General features: G+C 27.4%; 2 protein-coding genes across 5 annotated transcripts; one reads left to right on the forward strand and one right to left on the reverse strand.

Moving 5' to 3' along the window:
* Positions 1 to 7774: 7774 nt before the first annotated feature.
* LOC113859551 (3-ketoacyl-CoA synthase 20-like) lies at positions 7775 to 10268 on the forward strand. The gene is made up of 2 exons (XM_027492294.1): positions 7775 to 8407; positions 9486 to 10268. The coding sequence occupies exons 1-2, from the start codon at positions 7775 to 7777 to the stop codon at positions 10266 to 10268; spliced, it is 1416 nt and encodes a 471-aa protein (XP_027348095.1).
* Positions 10269 to 17310: 7042 nt separating this feature from the next.
* LOC113858064 (probable inactive shikimate kinase like 1, chloroplastic) lies at positions 17311 to 19845 on the reverse strand. 4 transcript variants are annotated; one of them, XM_027490496.1, is made up of 10 exons: positions 19638 to 19845; positions 19508 to 19545; positions 19371 to 19425; positions 19212 to 19284; positions 18567 to 18648; positions 18276 to 18358; positions 18030 to 18156; positions 17848 to 17926; positions 17679 to 17743; positions 17311 to 17423 (listed from the first exon to the last, which is right to left on the reverse strand). In XM_027490496.1, the coding sequence occupies exons 1-10, from the start codon at positions 19807 to 19809 to the stop codon at positions 17355 to 17357; spliced, it is 843 nt and encodes a 280-aa protein (XP_027346297.1). In that variant the 5' UTR covers positions 19810 to 19845; the 3' UTR covers positions 17311 to 17354. The 4 variants fall into 4 exon arrangements, with proteins under 4 accessions (XP_027346297.1, XP_027346296.1, XP_027346299.1 ...); XM_027490495.1 differs by having other exon boundaries at positions 18567 to 18654; positions 19371 to 19422; positions 19638 to 19841; XM_027490498.1 differs by having other exon boundaries at positions 17848 to 17920; positions 18567 to 18654; positions 19371 to 19422; positions 19638 to 19828.
* Between the last annotated feature and the right edge of the window lie 291 nt (positions 19846 to 20136).

Here is a 20136-nt window from a genome sequence, read left to right on the forward strand (position 1 = left end):
ACATTTAATAAAAAATTATTAAATTTTTTTATATAAAAAATTATTAAAATTTTTTATATAAAAAATTTGAAAATTTTATGTCAAATAAAATTGTATCTAATGAATGAAGATATTTTTCCAAAAATTTAATAAAATTTTCAAGTTACATTTTAATTTGAAATAAAATTGTATTTGTCAAATAAAATTGTATTCAAATTATTTTATTAATTAGTTTAATATGATATATATTTCAATGTTTACTTCAAACCCTAAAATGTACTTTAAGTTTTTTTTTTATAGGCAAAACATATATTATTAGAGAAAGTTCAAGGGAAACTCAAAACTTATATACACAGAAAAAAAAAACTAATATTTACTTAGGAAAATAAAAAGCAAAAAATACTTATACAAAGTTAAGACGGATGCAATTTTGTGACTTTAGATACCAATCAGCTAACAAAATAGCTTCTCCCTTACTAACAAGTGATAGTCATTCCTAGGACCTTAGAATAATAGAATCTAGGACTTCCCTCTCATCTAAAATACCATTGAAAAACACAATTCTATTTCTATATAACTATAAAGACCACACTGTACTTACCCAAACATTAATAAACATATCATTTCTCTTTTACTACAACCAACACCAACCCAAGAAAGCAAGTGAGTCGATAAAACTAAGCATGTTAAAAACAAACGAGTTTAACGTTCCTCCAAACCATGACAAAAGCAACAAGTTATATCATCAATTTGAACACACGATCAATCAGCAAACCTTTAAAAGGTAGTGCATTCAACAATAATTGCCAAAAAAAATACTAGACACTTAAGAGGGACCTTCCCTCTCTATAGCCTTTGCAAGGCGTCTGCTGTAAACTGATCTACACTATAAGGACCACCAAAAAGTTCAAATAGCTATGAATACGTAGATTACACTGAATAACAACCTGAAGAATATTCCCACCATACTCATTTATCTTCTTGTAGTACCTTAATAGAAACTTCATCCACAAGCTCTAACAAAATATTAAAGTTTGAGAACCACCTAGTGCCATCATGAAAACTATTTTTCAATACACAAGATTCAACATTCTTTGCCACGACAAACATTCATGAAAAATGCCTTACACAATCGCACCCGCCTACCCACTTATCTTTCCAAAAAGGAGTGTACAAACCTACACTAACACAATAAAAAATTTGGAAAAAAAAAGTATTGTCAAATATTGAAAATAGAAAAAAAAATCTAATAAACTTCTTGAGTTATCTTTTAATTGAAAAATATATATATCTTTACTTTAAGTTATATTTATATTTAAATGGTATTGATTTAAATTAATTTATTAATTAGTTTAATATAATCTATATTTCTTTTTTAAAATTATAATACATATGAAGATACTATATATAGTTAAAATTGAATTAAATTAAAATTTATTGATAATTGATTAATTTGTATCAAATCTATCATTATTTACTTAACTAATTTAACTTACAATAGTATAAATTTAGATTTTCTAAAATTATGTGATGGGATTGACGTATCATATAAGTTTATATTTTAAAGTTTTTCAATTAAAAAATTATAAATAATTAATTATTTTTATACCACTTATAATATATTTTAATTAAAATATCTAAACCAATTTATTTTCTATACCAATGCAAATTGATAAATTGATATGTAGATTCAATTTATATTCATCATAAATAACTATTTACTTTTATGTTTTCCATACTTTTGTGGGAGAATAATAACTTTCAATGAAGATAAATAGACTTTCTTTGATAATCTGAATTAAACAACAAATGATTGGAAAATAAAAGTGCAAATATCACAATTGTGAGATATTCTTAATTAGTATTGATACTAATTGATAAAATGATATTAATAGTTGTATAAATTATAATTATGTTGTCTTTTACATGTAGTTATATACTAACTAACTTGATTTATTTTTAAATTTTTTGATTGATTAAAATTTTCTTTTTATAGAACAATTACATACATGCTTCAATAAGACGGAGTATTGCTTTCAAGTTCAAAGGTATGTTAAAGGAAGGAAAAATATATTTCATAAAAAAAAAATTCAATAACAAAGAACAAAGATAGATTTGTTGTGGTTGAAAACAATCATTTCATGTTGCAATTCTATGCCACAACTATTATTAAAGAATTAAATCATGATGATAATATAATTCCTTGCCATATCTTTGAGTTTGTACAATTTGAAGATTTGAAAAGTCAGTGTAGAAATAATGTCTTAATAAGTATTTTGTTGTAAAATTTTACTCAAATTTGTTATATAATTTGTATTTGATTTACCAATTAGATTCCTAATTTTTATTTATTTATGAATAGATGTGATTAGAGTATTCATGTATACAAGTTTGGTTGAAATAAAAATAACTACTTAAGGCAAAGTTAATGCCATGATACTTTAATTTCAGGACATCATGTATAAACAACTATTTGACAGTTATTATTAATTGAAAAATATTTTAATTTTAGATAAATCATTTGTAGGGGAAATAAAGTAAAAAATAACACTATGAGATGATTATATTGTACTATTTAAAGAAATAATAAGAAATAATGTGTCTAAGGATTCAAAAATCAATGTTGGAACATTACATCCACTATTGTGAAAGAATTTTAAGGTAATTATATTATCCTATATTTAAAATATTTTATTTAAATAAATTATATATTTATATATATATAGTTCATATTTAATTATAAAAATATATGAATGTATGTATTATAAGTAATATTTTTATTTTCACATCAAGATCAACAAAGATTTATACTAATATTGGCGTATAAGAGGTTATTCATTTTATAGATTCTCATTCATGTAATGAAATTATTTAAAATTTTCCTATTACGGTAATTACTCAATTCTTTACTTCTTCTCTTAACTAAAGTTTCAATTATTTATTATCATTTTTAATGATGTGCATGTTACTGACAATTTCGATAATACAAGATCTATGATATTTCTTAGGTTAGAAAATTTCAAAAACATATCTGAAATTTTAACCATGACAAAGTCAAAGAGTGATACGATAAATATTATTTATCTTATACTTTGTTCTTCTTACTTTATTTTTAAATTAATTTTTTAATTAATTTTTAGAATGATGTAATTGGTTGTATTGCAACTGTGAACTATATTGCTTAAAAATGGTTAGTATTATATTTCTTGCCCTTATTACAAGAAGAATGTTTCGAAGTTACAAATTTTAATGTGAATTATGTTATAAAGATGTTGAGTACCCAATGACAAGGTAATTAAATTATAACGCTGTGTATTCTAATTTTTAAATTTTACTATTAAAATAAATTAAATTATATATTATTACCTTAATTTATATACATTACAAGTTTTGTCTTAAGCTTGATATCAAAGATTTTACCGATTCAACTATATTTGTTTTATTTGATGAAGTTATTAAAAATTAGCATAAGTAAAGTTAAAAGATCTCATTACAACATTTGAAGTTGTAAGCAAATCTTTTAAGATCTAACTTACTAAAAAATTTAATCAAATGATTAATTATATAATAAAACATGTTAAAATAAATAACTATTTTTATATGATAATTTTTCTTATGATGATGGTGAAAGGTTAAAGTTGCCTCCACAACTTTAAAAAATAAGTACTTACTTTGAAAGTTGTAGAAAATAAAGTTTCATAGCAAATAAAATTTTAAAGCCTGTTGTGAAGGTACAATGATGAATAACTTTATTTTCATTGTTTAATATCTATTTTTTGATAAAGAAGAAAATTTAGACAATATAAATATAAAAACAAAAGAAGATGATTTGGCAACAAGTTCTTCATGTATATCTCTAACTGAGGGAACACCAAATTTACGAAAAAAAGAGAGAAAAGTAATGTATAATTTATAAATTTATAATGTAGTGTTGAAATTTTTTAGATCATACAGTAATTTATATTTGATATTTTATTTTATGTTGCAACTTGATAAAGAAAGAGTAAACAACGAAAGACAACAATGAAAGATTCAAAAGATTAAACAATTTTATTGCATTATTATAGAAATACTTTTAAAATTTTGTAAAATTTAAAAAGTAGAATGTCACCAAATATTTTTATCTTTTATAAAATAATTTTTTTATTTTATTATATATATTTCTCTTATTTTATTATTATTATTATTATATATATATATATATATATATATATTATGTATTGACTTTATTTTTATTATAACATTTGTCTATATTTTATATGTGACTCAAATTTTATATTATGTCAATATGTGTAATTTTAATTGATATAAGGATTAATTTTTGTTTTCAATAAAATTATTATTCTCTTTTAGTTTCTATTTAAATCTTATTTAAAATTTTTGAATATAAAAAATATATAAAAATTTGTATATAAAAATTTATTTATCATATTTTTTAATATAATTATATTTGATATTATTCAATATATAATAAAATTTTATTATTATATATTTCTATATTTAAATTATAATTTTTTGTTTATTTTAAAATAAAATAATTGAATAAAAATATAAACAAATTTGTATAATATACAAACATATTTACTAATTTATAACTAAATTATTATTATTATTATTATTAGAATGTATAATGTTTATAAAATCACATATAAATTAATTTTAACTGTTATATTGATTTTTTATATAATTTATTTAAAAAATAATTAAAATTTCTATTTAAATTTTTTATCATTTTATTACATAAAAAATAATTATTTTAAAATTAAATTAAATAATAAAAAATATAAATATATCTGTACAAATCAGTGCAACATACAGTCATATTTACTAGTATATTATGTAAATCACACGGTCATTTATTTAATTTGGTTTCTGCATTGCACGCAAACTAAACAAAAGCTAACCCCTGACACCAGCAATTACTAGTAGTTATAACTTTTTAACACCATCAACCATATTCACCAACATATACAGTGCCCAAATTAACACTTGTCCTAATCGTCATATCCTTCTAAGCTCAATCCAACCCTATCACGAAGACTCGGCGTCTGTAGTAGGGGTACCATAGTGTCATAGTTTCATAAATGTCAATAGCAGCACTACCGTCACCTCAATGTGGATCACAACTAATTGGTCTCTAGCAAACGGAACATTTGCTCAAGAGTCCCATGTGCTGTGTCTAGTCCCAAGAATGCAATCCCTCCTTTAAATTTACACACCTAAGTTCATTATTATTTTAAGCATAGTTGCTCAGCGTATACCTATGTATTAAATAAAGTTGTAAGAAACATTTAATTTACGTCTTATAAAGAAGTGAAATGGATGAAAAGAAAAAAGAGATAAAACAAAAAAAGTAAAGAAAACAGAGAACTTAAACAAAAAATTGAAAAGTAAATTTTAAAAATGTGAAAAAAAATTCCATAAAATTTTTCATTTTTCTTCTGTGTACATTTTTTCTCAGAATATATTTCTTTTTTTATTCCTTATCCTAAGATAGAGCAGTCACCTATCTTAAACATGCATACATTCAGACAGACATATTCAATCAAATTTATGATATTTAATATACTGTCGTTCAATGCTGTGTTAGAAGAGTAACGGTATTAATGATATTAATATTAATCGTATAGAAATATATGCTTAAAATATCTCTAAAAATATAACCTGTGTTGCGTTCTCAGTAACAAATATAGAGGTCTTCATGAAAGGATATTTTAATTTAGTTTTTATTTATATAATTATTATATATATATATATATATATATATATATATATTCAAACCACAAGTAATCAATTAAATATTAACTCGCCATTTGATGCATATGCTCAGTAATCAATAATCGTGTTTTAATATCAAATCATATACTTTGATTCTTTACATACTAGAAGGAAACTTTCACTTTTATTTAGTTTAAATTTTTTCATGTCATTCTTTTGTATCTTTGTTCACACTCTTATAAAATGCCAAATTAATTCAAAAAGATGCGGAAAGTAAAACAAATGATATTCTTTTCTGAAAAGAGTAATTAAGAAAAGTGATATGAAAAAGTATTATTTTATTATACATTAAAGGTGCATTTGAGTAACAACTCAATTAAATATTTATTTAATATATTTTTATTATATTAAAAGTTTATACTATAAGTTTATTTATAAAATTTATTGACATAAACTAAAGACAACTTATTTTAATAAATTATGTGAAAAAATTTGTCTCGATAAACTTAAAAATTTATAAAATTACAAAATATTTAATTTTAGAAATATTCTATAGTAATATTCTTCCAAATATATTTTGTTGTCTTATAAGAATAAAATTGTAATCTCTGTCTATTTTATTCTTTCCCACTTCTTTTAGTAAAATATTAATCTGTTCTCTTTTATTTATAAAATCTATTAAAATTGTTCTTAAATTAAGTAAAATATTATTTTAGTTTTTAACATATGCAATTATAACTCATTTTATTTCTTATTGTTTCCAGAATTCATCAAATAGTCTATAACTTAAACAAAATATCATTTTAGTTTTTAATGTATATAATTTTTAAACATTCTACTCCTTGAGATATACGTTTGTTAATCATTTTAGTTTATATTATTACTTAAACATTAGTTATTCTAATTAACAACCTAATTTAACATGATAAGTATTAGTTAATCACATCACGTGACATTTAATAATAATAATATAATAAAGAGATATGTCTTTAAGTTTATTTTTATAAAAATCCGTTAACTTTGTTTCTAAACAATCTCTAAACTTCAAGTTCTATAGGAATTAAATTAACTGATTAAATATTTTTAACGTTATTAGTAAATGTTACGTATCATGTGTACATGATATTTAACATATGAAGTATTTTATTTGTTAGAATAATTAATATTTAAGTAACAATAAAGATAAATGATTGATATTTAGATACATTAAAAATTAAAATGATTGATGATTATATGTGTTGAAAAAAAAATCAAAATAACATTTTGTTTAGAGTAGTACTATTTTTATAAATTTTTTAAACTATAGAAACTAAAATAATTAAAGATTGTAATCATTAAAAACTAAAATAATGTTTCGCTTAATTTAAAACTATTCTAATAAATTGTAAAAATAATAGGAACCAAATTGGTTGTTTAGTCAATTTTTTCTTCTTTTCTTTTTACTGTGTCTCTTGTCTCCTTCCTAGCAGGCTCTAAGAACAACTCGGATACAGATTGTATACAGATAAGCAATTATTACGTTACTTGTCATAGAATTAAAGTTGATAATATAAAGGAGATAGAGGAAATTGTATTAAAGAAAAAAAGTTAATTATACAAGCAACTCTTACATATCAACAAAAAAGAAAACCTAGATAGATATATTTAGATGTAGGTGGATTTGATTTGAAGTGAGAGCAACTTTCTCAGTTGCAGTGATAAAGATAATGTAAGTTTGACTTTAACTTGTTTAGTTCAGGTATCTTTTTCCTTCTTTAATTCAAATCAATTGTTATTATATTTTTGTAAAGGTCGAGAGACCGGGTGAAAACTAAAACTAAATAGCTAACTCCTGACAAAAACAATTACTAATAGTTATGACTTCTAACTCCCACACTCCACCTTCTTAATTTTCTTTGCCAACATGAACAATGCCTAAAATTACACTTGCCCAATCCCCCAAGTATTGAATCTCTATATATGCTCAAGTATCGCTCCCTTCTTATCCTCTATAAGGTCAACTATACGATATCTCACTCAATAACAGCCTTTTGCATTGAGGGTTTTAGTATCCTACTCCTTCAGTTCCCCCTTGACAATGGCGAAGCATTTCAATTGGATCCCTAATATAATGAACATTTTGTTCATGTCCCTTTTAGTTGTTACTGCAGCTTGTGTTTATGTTCCTGAGTTCAGGCCTCGTCCTTCAATTATAATAGCTTTATGCTTAGGTGCATCCCTGGTGTATTACTTCCTAATGAGTAGACCCAACAAAGTTTACTTGGTAGACTTTGCATGCTTCAAACCAAGCGTTTCTTGTCTTTGCACCAAGGAAATGTTATTAGACAGAGCCAAGCATGTTGGGTTTTTATCAGAAGAGAACTTCAAATTGGTGACAAAAATTATAGACAGGTCTGGTTTGGGACCATTGACATATGTCCCAGAGGGACTATTGGAGATCCCACCAAGACTCACATTGGATGAGGCAAGGAAGGAAACAGACACAGTGCTTTTTGGGGCTGTGGATGAGCTCCTTGAGAAAACAGGTATTGAAGCTAAGGACATAGGGATTCTTGTCGTAAATTGTTGCTTGTTCAATCCCACACCATCTCTATCTGACACCATTGTGAACCGCTACAAGCTTAGAGGGAACATATTGGCCTATAATCTTAGTGGTATGGGGTGCAGTGCTGGGGTTCTTGCTGTTGACTTTGCCAAAAACCTCCTTCAGGTTTTCTCTTATCTTTCAATACTCCATATCTATTTTACTTTCTTCATTTGTTGCCTTCACATATTTCTCCCATTATTCTTCACATATATTATATATCCAGCGGGCACTTCTGCATTAAAAAACAGATTATATTTATGGTACTTTCCGTGCATAAAAAGAAAACTCCTATCCATGCATAAATAAATAAACAAGTAGGCTGAATTTACAAGAAGAAAACACTAACTAAAAAAATTACAAGATTAATTTTCCATGCATAAATTTGGCTGAATAGGTGTATTATTAGTCTTGTTTCCTATCTCCCAAAGTCATACAAAACTGGTATCAATTATCACGAACTAAGTAGTTAATAATGAAACAAAAACCGATGTGTACTGAAAATGAAATAAAAGAAATTACACCGCGAAACAATACCTTCTCTCTCTGCTGCTACCTTACTTTTACGTTCCTTTTTTACCCCTTTTCTTTTCTACTTTTCCTTACGTGATTTTCCACACTTTTGAGCCCAGGCCAGATTTTGTGAAGACTCGTACTACTCTTTAAAATGAATTATTAAAATAAATTATTTTAAAACTTATTATTAAAATGAAGTAATTTTAATAAATTTTTGACAGCCAAAAATTATTAAAACTATCTCATTTTAATATGTTCTCTATGATACTATTTTTCAAATTTTATTCTTAAAAATATATTATTTTCATCAATCAGCCTTCGTTGAATCAGCTGTCTTGTTGTACTTGCTTCATTCCGTGGGCTATCAAAAGGCATATATGTTTATAATTTTGTTTCAAACACACCTACATTATATTGATAGAAGAGGGTTACGATGTAAAACTACTAATTTATTTTTATCTATTTTCTTATTTTATTAACAATCTTATAAATTTCACCTTTTTTTTTGTCTTTTCTCACTTATTATTTCTCATTTCCGTATATATGGATCTTAAAAATACACCTCGAATATAAAAGAAGAACAATCTTAAAATGTTCAAGAAATATTTTGGCTATTTATATTATACAAAAAATACAACTAATTAATAATATAAATATAATTTTTCTAATATATGATTACATGCAACAGGCACACCCAAACTCGTATGCTTTGGTGCTGAGCACAGAAAACGAAATCTCAAGCATGTACTGGGGCAACAACCCTTCGATGCTTCTTGTTAATTGCCTGTTTAGAATGGGTGGTTCTGCAGCATTGCTCTCAAGTCATCCTTCTGACCGGTACCGTTCAAAGTATGAGCTGATCCACACGCTGCGAACTCACGTGGGTGCTGATGATAACAGCTACAAATGTGTGTTTCAAGAAGAGGATGAAGACCAAAAGGTTGGTGTTTCACTCTCAAAAGAGCTCATGAACGTTGCAAGGGATGCACTAAAGGTACACATAACATCACTAGGCCCAGTAGTCCTACCCATTTCTGAAAAGCTCAAGTTCTTGGCAAATGTAGTGGAGAGAAAGGTGTTAAAGACCAAGATTGAAGCCTACATGCCAAATTTCAAGCTTGCTTTCAAACACTTCTGCATCCACACAGGAGGTAGAGCTGTTTTAGATAGGATGCAAAAGAGTCTTGAGCTTGATGATTGGCATATGGAGCCTTCTAGAATGACACTTTACCGTTTTGGGAACACATCATCAAGCTCTGTGTGGTATGAGTTGGCTTATTGTGAGGCCAAAGGAAGAATCAAAAAGGGTGATAGGGTATGGCAAATGGCATTTGGATCTGGATTCAAGTGTAACACTGCCGTTTGGCTTGCGTTGAACACCATTGAACCAGCATCTATCAGAAGTCCTTGGAGGGATGAGATCAATAATTTTCCTGTTAAAGCTGATCCACTCGTCAAGAGTAACAAATAGTTCAATCAAGGAAGCTGGGTTTGGAATTATATTCAAATTATGAGGAATTAGTTTGGATTCTTACTATTTTCAATTTTATTATATGTTTGTGTTATGCTATTAGAGGAAGAGTTATGTACTTTATTTCTTTAATCACCAACCACCTTTTACCGTACCGTTCATTCTCTCACATCTCCTTTTTTCTTTTTATAAACTATACTTTAGGTGATTACTACAGGATCTTCGAGTTTGAGAAGATAATAATATCCTTTTATTTGATCTAAAAAAATTTAGTGACCTAAGTTTATTAAAATCACATTAGAAATGGGTGAAAATTAGTTGGCTTAAATAACATTTTAGTTTCTTGTTAACAACTAAAATCATATATTTGTTTTATATAGCATGAGAGACTTTATAAAATAAAATTTTCATAGGAGATAAAACCAAAAAATAAATAAATTATATTTATAGGGATTAAATGCTATTTAAGCTAAGTTAATTTTAACAGGGTTATAGGTTTTATATTTACTAAATGATTTTATGACATTCTTTTATTTTATTTTTTAACAAACATTTAATATTAGATTAAACTTGTTGTGCTGCACGGTTAATAAAATTAAAAAAAATATATTAAATTATACTTTTAAAATTGAATAGCAAAGATATTATCATAACATTCTAATAAAACATAAGATAAAATACATTTATAATGACAAAATAAATTATATATAAAGATATATTTTAAGATAAAGCGTAAGAGTACTAATAATTATAACATAACTATTTACAATATAATATTATTGATTTTTATAAAAATAAATACATTTTACCATATGTTAATAATTTTTAATATTCAAATTTTAATACTTTTTAATTATTCGATTCAAATTTTAAATGTTATCATGCTTTTAATATTTTATTTTATAATTTATAAATGTTGTTAAAAGTTAAATTGACAGAAAACTCATGTATATATTTTAAATATTTACTAAAAATCAAAAGTAATTAAAATTTTCATTTATCTAATAATTAATTTGACATAAGAAAATATCTCATTAAATTATTAACTTACCCTTTTATCCATTCGAATATAAATTTACTATTATCATGAAAAATGTTGAACAAAAATAATTATGAATGATTGATATTAAAATAAAATAAAATTCTTAATAATTTTTTTGTTCAAGTGTACTTTTTGCCATTAAAATTAAAGGAGTCTTAAATAATAAAATATGTTCATTGATTTACTTACGGAGGGTAGGATACTCCTTCAAATTTAGAGGTATCGCAAATTTTTTTAGTCTTTAAGTATCACAAGTTTTATTCTATTTTTTATATTTTTTTATTTTTATTTTTTTTACTATATAATTTTATTTATTTATCTATTTATTTATTCTTGCTAATAAATAGGACTTAGAGTCCAAACAACAACAAGAACCTAGGTAACACTTCTAGGATACCAAGAACCAATAGCATCCAAAGATAGCAAAAGAAGTAATTTTAAAGGGGCTGTATCAAAAAAACAAAAAGGCATCCTCCCATTAGCCTCAACCTTGGCAAGCCAATCAGTACAACGATTAACCTCTCTCAAAACATGGTTAAACCTAATAAATCGAATACATTTTATCAAACTCCTAATCTCACTAATTATAGAAAACAAAGGATGTTTACAAGTAGGAAAGTTGATAAGCAGGGAGACGGTCTCTATAGAATTACTTTCAATCCAAATCAGCTGAATATTTTCTTGCACAACCATCTTAAGCCCCCAATAAACTCCCCAGAACTCAAGGGCTAGACGGGTATGTTTATAAGCATTTGCAATTCTTGTAATAGCAATGTTAAGTTTTCGGTTCACACAATTCAGTTTTTTTTGCATATTCGTCTGTCCAGGGCCTATAAAACCCAGCTAAAAATCTTCCTTTATTATCCCAAATAAGCCCTTCGTAGCCAGCATGACCAGAAATTGGTGAGGTAACTTCATCCACATTGAGCTTTAGATGCGACTGGATAGGAGCTTGCCATTTTATCTGACTTTGGGAATCCATCACACCAGCATCCTGATTAATCTTGCCACAAAAAAGAAAGAAATCAAACTCATGTAAAATATCCTGTAACAAAGTTTCAACATTACTGTGCAAGTTTTAAAAAATAGCCTGGTTCCTATTTCTCTACAAATTCCATAATGTTATCCCAAACAACACATTCCAGTGAGGATATTTTTTAAAATTCTGAGTATCTAAATTATATTCGAGCCAACTATGCAAACCTTGACTAAAGAAAGGAACCCAGTTGTCAGAAAGAATAAAAGAATTCTAAATCTTTTGGGCAAACCAGCAATCCCTAAGAATATGTATGATAGATTTTGCGTCCTCACTATACCTAAAGCATTATGAGGAGTTGGCCATTCCTCTTTTACATCTTTTCACATTGGCTAACAATTTACCATGAGCAACCTTCCAAAGAAAAATAGAGATTTTAAGAGGACATCCCTATTTCCAAATTACTTTAAACACGTTATTATTGATCTCCCCACTGTCCTCAATATTTGAAATTAGATTATAAGCTGACTTGACGATAAAAATGTCATTACTGAAATATTTCCAGAAGAAAAGATCCGGAACCTTAGACCTTATAGCTAGGGAATTTTGGGAGATGATGTCACAAATATTAGCAGACAACAAAGACCAAATTCTAGACCAATTCTAATTATTTTGGGAGACATATAAAACAGCAAGTGCATTCTAATGATACTTCAAGATAGGTTGAAGAGCATAAGTGGATAGATTTTGGACCCAATAATCCTCCCAAAACCTAATAGTTTGACCATCCCTTAGGATTTAACCTATCCCATTATAGAAAAAGTTCCAAACAAACAACAATCCTTTCCACACATAAGATTGATTTTGGTTAGATTTAGAAAAAGAGGATTTACCAATGGCAAAAGTATACTTTCTACTTAACACCTGAGCCTATAACTCATTAGAAGAGGTAAAGAGTCTCCACCTAGGTAGGTATACTCCTGATACATGACTGGGATAAAAGGACTCTTCTAGCCATAGATAAGGACTTTAGTTTCTATTGAAAAAGCTTTTTCATGACCTTATCCAATAAATTATGTCTAGCTAGATTAAGATAGCTATGGGAATGCCCAAATATTTTTCAAAATAATAGGCCTGATTAAAACCTAAGCAAGAGCAAATTTCCTATGCTAGAACAGGGTCACTATTTTTAGAAAAGAAAATAGAGGATTTACCCTAATTGACCGTTAATCCAGAAACATCAGAGAAATTATTAAGAGTATTTCTAATTATTTTAGCATTAGATCTATCAACTTTAGCAACTAAAATTATGTCATCAGCAAAAAATAGATGAAACACCCTAGGGCCCTAATTACTAAAAGAGAAAAGTGTCTAACTACTAGCAATAACATGATCCTGGATTAAGTGACCTAATCGCTCTAGAAGGTTTAAATTCCTCAGTTCTGCTATTATTCCAGTTAATGGTCATAGAGGTAGATGATATGCACTAATAAATAAGTTCAAACAACTCACTATTAAGGCCAATTTTTTGTAGTGTCTTTTATGAAGCTCCGCCTAAGCTTATCATAAGCCTTCTCTAGATCCAACTTGACAATCACGTAACCTTTTCTTTTATTCAATCTACTAAAAGAATGAACTATTTCCTAAATCACTAAAATGTTGTTAGTCCCTTACCTACCTTTTATAAAACTAGTCTGATTGGTTGAGATTAAAGAAGGCATAACTGCACTCATTCTCTTAGCTATTAACTTAGTTATAATTTTGTAACTTACATTACACAAAGAAATGGGTCTAAAATTATTTACATATTTAGGGTTATCCTTTTGGGAATAAGGGTAATAGATGTGTCGTTAACAACAGCAATATTGGAGGGGCTTTTGAAAATATCAGAGATAAACGTAAAAAAAAAAAAGAACCTATAAACTCCCATTGGTTTTTAAAAAATAAAGTATGAATCTCGTTTGGACCTGGGACTTTAAAGTTTCTTATACTAAATAAAGAAGCTTTAACTTGTACAAAAGAAATATCAGAATTTAAAAGAACTAATTCATCACTCCTAAGATTGGGAAAAGAAGAATTAGTGTGAAGAGGGGATCCCTAGGCTCATTATCAAAATAAAGAGTTTTAAAGTGGTCAACAACCTAGGCTTTAAGCTTAATGGGGTCATAAACCCAATTATTCCTGTCATTCCTAAGAGCCTCTATCAAGTTTTTTTGTCTACGAATTAAAACAAATTTATGAAAAAAAAAACTAGTATTCCTATCTCCTAATTTGAGCCAGTTAGACTTATATTGGTGAAACCAATAAATTTCTTCATGATTTAGAATTTTCTTGTATTTCCTCTATAGGGAATTCATAAGATTTAAAAGAAAAGGATTATCACGAACTGCTAATTTACAAGAGATACACCTTATTCTATTTAATATTCTCTTTTTCCTATTAAAAATGTTACCAAACACCTTTAGGTTTCAATCAGCGATATTTTTTGGGAAGAAAGATATATTCTCAGTCCAGGTTCTAGAGGCAATTCAAGAGTTTTTAACTTGATTGGAAAAATCACTATGGGTCAAGGGAGCCAAAAATTTAAAAGTTTTATTATGAGGAACAGATCTGGTCCCTTCTCTAATTCTTAACCATAGCCCATGATGGTCGAATTTAAGAAGGAGTAGGTGAATAAAGGAGCTATTTGGAAATAGCACCCTCTAAGAGTCACTAACTGCTACTCTATTAATCCTTTTTTTTAGCTGGCCTTTATGCCAAGTAATTTTATTTATCTTTATTCTTACGTTAACTGAAGTGATGTATAAATTGAATAAAAAATTATAAGAAATAAAATTATAAGTCATGAAATTTTCAATCACCATTAAGAGTTTTTTTTTTCTTCACAGTTTTTTAATTTGTTTTAAACATAAGATTAATCACTATCTTATATGTCATGACAAAAAGAATAAAAAGAAATTAGGAAAATTGAAGTCACTTTTGAAGTAAATTCTTAAATATGAAGTGTTTTGATGATAACAAATCTTTAGAAAGATTAAAAATTCCAAGCATTTTAAACTAAGTTTATCATTGATAAATATTCTAAGTACATAGTGTTTGTGGACAAGTGTATCTGTCGAAAAGATAAATATTTTAAGTACATAAAATACTTGGATAAGTGTATTTGTCAAAATGTAATAAAGGAGTTTTAAAACAAGTTTCTAAAATATTATCCTACAAAGATTGTTTTCAAGTACCAATAATATCTTAATTCAATTATTTGAACTCAAAGAATGCAAAATTAAATAAAACAAGAATAAAAAAATTAAAACAATACAACTTATGAAAATAAATTAATCAATATGTATTCTAGAGTATATGGTTTTACCTTTATACTTCTCCATGTTCACTTTTAGATTATTTTTAATTCTGATTTCTTATAATTGTCAACTACTCGTATGAAAGCTATTAACACCTCATAGTCATGCAATGCTAACAATCTTTTCCTTAAGCTATTACTCTCAATAGTCATGCAAGGGAAAAGAAAGGAAAAACATGAAGAGCTTACAAGTTGTTAATTGAATAACAGTTGAAAGAGAAGAACTAAGTTTAGTTCACTTAATTTTTTGTCTTGTTTTACTGTATAGATTCATTAATTATATGCGGTATGCTCACCTACAGAAAAATTAATTATGATATGTTTAAGAATTATCAATTACAAACATACAAATGTAGCATAATATAATAAATATCAATTAAGAAGGAAACTAAAATTATTATCAATTACAAGGATTACATAGAGTCATGCAATGGGTCCACCATATTCTTAACTATGAATTTAATTAGACATAATGTAATAAGAAACTAAAGCAATAATAAACTAATCCATAGTCATTTAAAGAATAAATACAAACTAAAAAAGTCTCTTGTGAAAAAGAGATGAAGAGAGTTTTTTATTTCAAGATGTGAAAAAGAGATGAAGAGAGTTTTTTATTTCAAGATGCATTCTTAAAATTCTACCAATCATCAATGACTAGCCAAAACTAAGATATCTCAGTAATCCTTAAGTTTCTTTAAAGAGAATTTAGAATCTACTAGAAATTATACTAATTGCTTCTAAAAGACTTTATATATGAAATTTTAAAATTTAGCTAACTTTTATGGTGTAATTCTCCCAAAATTCTTTTCAATTGAGATCAAAACTTTCCACCGTCTCTCTGAGGTACAAATGAACAGCGCAAATGTTCGCATGAGGCTAGTCAAACTCCGTGAAACGTAGTGGATGGAATGTTATTAAACATTAATTAGAAAAAGTTATTTTTAATTTTCTCAACTTAGTAATTTCTCAAATATAAATTCACTTTTGTTTTAAGTATCTAAGTTATTAATTATTTCACGAATAGATTATATTATTCAAGCTACAACTAAACTTAAATTAAGGACAGAGTTCTTATATACTTAATTGTTACATAAGAATAAAGTGGTAGCAGAATTTACAAGCAAAACACAAGTCCTTTGAGGAGAAAGCATTGAACTATTTTCATTATTCATTTTTAATCTACAGTTCTACCTAAAAAAATATGTCTAAACTTTATACCCAATTTTTTCACATCTAGACATTCTAGACTGACTTTGCTATTTCTTAGTTTAAGGACTCAAATAATAAACCTCATAGACGTTGATTTACTCGTTTCATTATTTGTGATTTTTTTAAAATAACAAATACGAACATGAGGAAGGTAAGGATTGAAATCCTTAACCAGTCTTTTAAACATTTCATGTTACTCGGGTAGAAGCCAATTAATCATAAAGAAAACAACAGTAGGAATAAAAAGTTGTATTGGAAGAAGTAAAGAATGGAGTGTGTTGTTTTTTCTTCTTTTCTTTTTTTTCCAGAAATAACACTCTAGTGACGATAATCCAAATTAAAAAAGAAATAGGGAAAAAAAAAAAAAAACATGCTTTGAACTTTCAAAGAAAGACAACCAAAGAAAAGTGAAGATGTGAACGTGAGAAGCTAGCCCGGGTTTTTGCAAAATGTTTTAGACTGTCGAATTTGATCGCAGGTAAAGGGGCATGTCTGGGTTGGTTAAAATGGTTTTGCAGCCTCTTCTATCATCTTCTTTACTCTGGTCAACTTCTCAATCTCCCTAAGAGCCTGAAATTGGTTGAGAATAATAAGAAAAACTCTACAGAGCCAGAAAATAATTCAGTAAAACTTTTTGAAGTTCAATAATAATAGTTAACTAAGTCACAATACTAGGAAGCAAGAACCATACATGCATCCAAACTCAATGTCAGTGCTTACTCAATATAGTAAAAATTAAGCTTATCCAGTATTTTCCTAAGAAGAAACATTTAGTATGACATGCATCCAATTAAAGCTACAACTTGCTTGAATAAAAATGATAACCTCCAAAGTCAAGTCTTCTCTTGTAATTTCTTCTAAGTTATCATAACCCAACCGAGATGCTACTTCTGTAAAAAGAAAGAAGCCATTAATACATGAGACACTATAAACCACCCCTACCTCCCATTGTGTGCAAAAACTGTTAATAAGAGAGCCAGGAAAGGTTATGTACTTTCAACTGAAATAATAGCATCAGCTGTAGCATATCCATCTCTGTATTTATTGTATAGAACACCTACTTCATCCTTTACCTAATATCATTATTCAGAGACATTTACAATTAGGGATTTAAATTTATTGATGGTAGAAATTTGTAAAACTTATATCACTACACTTTTCATAGTACGAATAAACCTCTGGGTATGATCCTGTAGCAGATATTTCAAAAGAAGCAAATTGACCCTGCTCTTCAATTACATCCCTAGCCACAATGTCTAGAGGCACATCTATCCACAATGAAATCCCATGTCTCAGAAGTGCCCTATGTCAATTTAAGGCAAGTCAAAACAAGACAATACTGTAGCTAACATGGATTTTGGCATATTATTTAGCAAATTTAAGAAATGTGAGCTCAAATAGCTGGCAATTATAAATCCATACAGATTAGTGGAACTTCGAACAGCACCATTTCCAACACAAACCACTAGTCTTCCCATGGATGACAATTGCTTCAGTACTTCAGTCTGCAGCATTTGACATGTAAAACAGATATATTTGATACTCTAATTCAACAGATAAGTGATGGAAATGGGCTTCTTTATCTTGAAATTTCAGTTCGAAAAAGGAACATATTATATTAAGGTCACAGCTCTAGGATCGCCCCTTTAATAGGAAGAACTTATAGCAATTAAGCACATAGGTAATGATGCAACACAAATCAAATACAATCACCTCAGACTCAAAGAAGCCTTTTTCATCACTCTCTCTAAGGGATTTTGCGGCCGAAGCGCCCCCTATAGCTTCTTCCACCACACTGTCACTGTATACAGTACATAACTATTAACTTAAACTAATAAATTGGAAGCTACCTTAGTTTACCAAAGAATACTCCTTCCCGTCTTATATATAAAATTTTTTCATCTAAAGTACACAAATTAAAAAAATTATCAAAATTAATTAATGTATTGATTTTTAAGAAATTAATTGCAACATTTAAAGTTTATTCTTTTTTAAAATCAAACTCAAACTCTATTATCATATTAATTATAAAAAAAATTAAAAAGTTTAATATTTTAGAAAAGATAAACATTAAAAAGGGGAATAAATATTTGTTAAGCTTTACAAAAAAATTATATTAAAAAAATACACATTTGCTTCTAATAATTGATGCTTATTTATAGATTAATTTTCATACTGCAAAAAAATTATTTTTAAAAAATTATTGTTCGTTAAGTTAGATTTTTTAACAGTATTTTAACGGCAAAAGTGAAATCGTGATAAAAAAAAAAAAGTCGTAGCAAATACTGTAAGTTTCTAAAATAAAAACTAACTTATTTTAAGTGAAAAGAGGGAAGGGAGTAATAAACAAATACATACCTGTCGAAATAATAATATCTTAATGCATCAGCCAGCAGCTTCCCCAAACCGATTTTGAGAGAGCTTTTCATACCTTTGATCAAATAAATAGAACTGGGCTGAGTCACATTAAGCCACGAACATTCAAAGCAGTTAAGTGGTGGGCATAGCAACTCTTACCAGTGAGAAATATAGAGGTCCCTTTCAGCTCAGGAGATACATCTGCTGCTTTCTTCTGACCAAAATCTAAACAGTTAAAACCCACAATTCTGTGAATATGAATGAATCTAACAAGAAGTGAAGGGTATCTCTCTTACCTTCACCGCAACAGATGAGTCTGTGGCAGCAACCGAAGCTTAATAATAACAATAATCACACCATTCATTCATTCATCAACTAACTGCAAAAGCCAGATTTGAATTCAGAAACGACAAAGTAAAGGCTTACACGAAAAGGTACCGTCCGAAAGTGAGGATTTGGGTCTGCGGAGTCGAAGGGATTTTGGGTTTTGGGTTGGGAAGCTGAGAGAGGAAGTTAACTGCTTAAACTGAAGAAAGGTGTTTGTGCGATTGAGAAGTGGGAGACCCCTTTTCATGTGGCTTACGCTTACCTTCTCCATCCTAATGTTATCTCTCTCGCTATTCAATATGCTAAAAATAATCTCCCTTGCAGGTAAGAGAGAACTTGTTTTAATTACGCTGTTGATAAAATTATTCTTATTTACAACAATAAACAATTAAATTTGTTAAAAAATAAAATTATGAATTTAATTAAAATGTTGTAAATATTTGTATACTGTTTCTCAGTTCCATATTATTACATCAACGATTTTGTATTTGTTGAAATGGTCGTGAGATTGATTATATAAAATAAAATTAGATTAACAATACATGAAAGGAAAACATTAAAATGTCTTTAAAGGGCTACCTTCTCTTTTATGTAAGAA

This window comes from Abrus precatorius, unplaced genomic scaffold (assembly GCF_003935025.1).
Source record: "Abrus precatorius isolate BTA unplaced genomic scaffold, Abrus_2018 Scaffold2, whole genome shotgun sequence".
Classification (NCBI taxonomy): Eukaryota; Viridiplantae; Streptophyta; class Magnoliopsida; order Fabales; family Fabaceae; genus Abrus; species Abrus precatorius.

Coding starts and splice junctions, on each gene's coding strand:
- LOC113859551 (XM_027492294.1), top strand. CDS start 7,775: ATGGCGAAGCATTTCAATTGGATCCCTAATATAATGAACATTTTGTTC. Junction 8,408..9,485: donor TTGCCAAAAACCTCCTTCAG/GTTTTCTCTTAT, acceptor TACATGCAACAG/GCACACCCAAACTCGTATGC.
- LOC113858064 (XM_027490494.1), bottom strand. CDS start 19,809: ATGGAGAAGGTAAGCGTAAGCCACATGAAAAGGGGTCTCCCACTTCTC. Junction 19,546..19,637: donor TTCGGACGGTACCTTTTCGT/GTAAGCCTTTAC, acceptor GTTATTATTAAG/CTTCGGTTGCTGCCACAGAC. Junction 17,927..18,029: donor CTACAGGATCATACCCAGAG/GTTTATTCGTAC, acceptor TAATGATATTAG/GTAAAGGATGAAGTAGGTGT.